Below are 2,320 nucleotides of genomic sequence, written 5' to 3'. Positions count from 1 at the left end.
TCCTCTCAGACTTTCTTAGATTCTCAGACTCCTCTCAGACTCTCCTCAGACTCCTCTCAGACTTTTAAACTCCTCTCAGACTCCTCTCAGACTTTCAAACTCCTCTCAGAATCCTCTCAGACTTTCTTAGATTCTCAGACTCATCACAGAAACTCCAACTCCTCTCAGACTCTCCTCAGACTCCTCTCAGACTTTCTTAGATTATCAAACTCCTCTCAGATTCTCCTCAGACTCCTCTCAGACTTTCTTAGATTCTCAGACTTTCAAACTCCTTTTAGACTGTACTCAGACTCCTCTCAGACTTTTAAATTCCTCTCAGACTATCTTAGATTCTCAGACTCCTCTCAGACTCTCCAACTCCTCTCAGACTCTCCTCAGACTCCTCTCAGACTTTCTTAGATTCTTAGACTCCTCTCAGACTCTCTTAGATTCTCAGACTCCTCTCAGACTTTCAAACTCCTCAGAATCCTCTCAGACTTTCTTAGATTCTCAGACTCCTCACAGAATCTCCAACTCCTCTCAGACTCCTCTCTGACTCTCAGACTCTCCTCAGACTTTCTTAGAGTATCAGACTCCTCTAAGATTCTCCTCAGACTCCTCTCAGACTTTCTTAGATTCTCAGACTTTCAAACTCCTCTCAGACTCCCCTCAGACACCTCTTAGACCTCTCTCAGACTCCTCTCAGTCTCTCCCAGACTCGCATCTGTCTAACGCCTCCTCCCTTCCTCCACAGCAACTGTTGAACGAGGAGAACCTGCGCAAACAGGAAGAGTCTGTGCAGAAGCAGGAAGCCATGAGGAGAGGTGAGGCCAACTGAGGTCATTCTGAAGAGCTGGCACTCGTGTTCTCCGTCGTCTGAACGTGATTGTGTGTGTATTTCCACAGCGACCGTCGAGCATGAGATGGAGCTGCGGCACAAGAACGAGATGCTGCGTGTGGAGGCGGAGTCTAAAGCTCGCGCACGCGTGGAGAGAGAAAATGCTGACATCATCCGCGAGCAGATCCGACTGAAGGCGGCCGAGCACCGACAGACCGTCCTCGAGTCCATACGGTAACATCACTCACTTCAGCAGAAATATTCATATGTTTCATAGATATTTATTTTTATACATTTACAACAATCATATTATTTCAAATAAAATGAAATAGTTAAATATTTTTTTTATGTACTTTTATAATTTAGCTATTTTTAGGTAAAATTGCTAAAAAATATATCTATAATTGTCTTTCATTTAAAAAATTTCATGAATCCATGCAAAAGAAATTAAATAGTGTTGTATTTATTTATTTGTATATTTTATTTCTAGGTAAAATTGCGAACAAAGTATTTATAAATATCCCAGAAATAAATATACTGTTCACAAAGTGTTACCATTTCTTTACAAAAGGCATATGGTAATACTTTGTGAGCAGTATATTTATTTCTGGGTTATTTATAAATATTTTGTTTGCATTTTTAAATAAATTTAAATACATAAATACAACGCTATTTAATTTATTTTGTATGGAGTCATGAAAACACTTTTAGTAAAAAAAAATTAGAAAAAATAAAATAAATTTAAAATATATTTTCAGTTGTTCTTGCATTTCAATAAAATTATTATAATATAAATTAATATATTATGATTAAGTACAACACAAAATCAAAAGTTCACATTTGTGAATCATAAACGCACTTATAGTCAGGTTTGGATGTGGTCATGTGACTGTCTTCATGTAGTCATGTGACCGTTTCGCTGTGTGTTTCAGGACGGCGGGCGCCGTGTTCGGTGAAGGTTTCCGTGCGTTTATATCGGACTGGGATAAAGTGACGGCGACGGTAAGCATTAGCATGCGGTGTGTGTGTGAGAGTGTGTGTGTGTGTGTGTGAGAGAGAGAGTGTGTGTGTGAGAGTGTGTGAGAGTGTGAGTGAGTGAGCGTGTGTGTGTGTGTGTGTGTGTGTGTGAGAGTGACGTGTGTGTGTGAGAGTGTGATGTGTGTGTGTGTGTGTATATATATGTGTGTGTGTGATGCTCTGAGTGTCCTGCAGGTGGCGGGACTTTCTCTGCTGGCGGTGGGTGTTTATTCCGCGCGTAACGCAACCGCTGTGGCCGGACGATACATCGAGGCGCGGCTAGGAAAACCTTCGCTAGTGCGAGAAACCTCACGATTCACTGTGGTGGAAGCCCTCAAACACCCCATCAAGGTACGACGATCAAGGTTTGATGATCACTTCCTGCGCAGACAGGAAGTGCGGTGGCACTCATGCACATATGTATCGTTTCAGATGGCGAAGCGCTTGAAGAGCAAGCCGCAGGACGCGCTGGAGGGAGTCGTGCTC

At 42.1% G+C, this 2,320-nt stretch overlaps 1 protein-coding gene across 1 annotated transcript in view; it reads left to right on the top strand.

The window, feature by feature from the left end:
• Positions 1-2,320, top strand: part of LOC107737933 (ATPase family AAA domain containing 3A) — a 12,819-nt gene that overhangs the window by 2,810 nt on the left and 7,689 nt on the right. Inside the window, exons 5-8 of the mRNA XM_016549576.1 lie at positions 734-803; positions 886-1,051; positions 1,750-1,819; positions 2,030-2,185. Of these exons, the coding sequence (XP_016405062.1) occupies positions 734-803; positions 886-1,051; positions 1,750-1,819; positions 2,030-2,185 (462 nt within the window). The remainder of the gene's footprint in view (positions 1-733; positions 804-885; positions 1,052-1,749; positions 1,820-2,029; positions 2,186-2,320) is intronic.

Source organism: Sinocyclocheilus rhinocerous, unplaced genomic scaffold (genome assembly GCF_001515625.1).
Source record: "Sinocyclocheilus rhinocerous isolate Xijiao unplaced genomic scaffold, SAMN03320098_v1.1 scaffold1395, whole genome shotgun sequence".
NCBI classification, from domain to species: domain Eukaryota; kingdom Metazoa; phylum Chordata; class Actinopteri; order Cypriniformes; family Cyprinidae; genus Sinocyclocheilus; species Sinocyclocheilus rhinocerous.
Note: the sequence above shows the minus strand (reverse complement) of the source record. Positions and strands in the feature narration are given on the sequence as shown.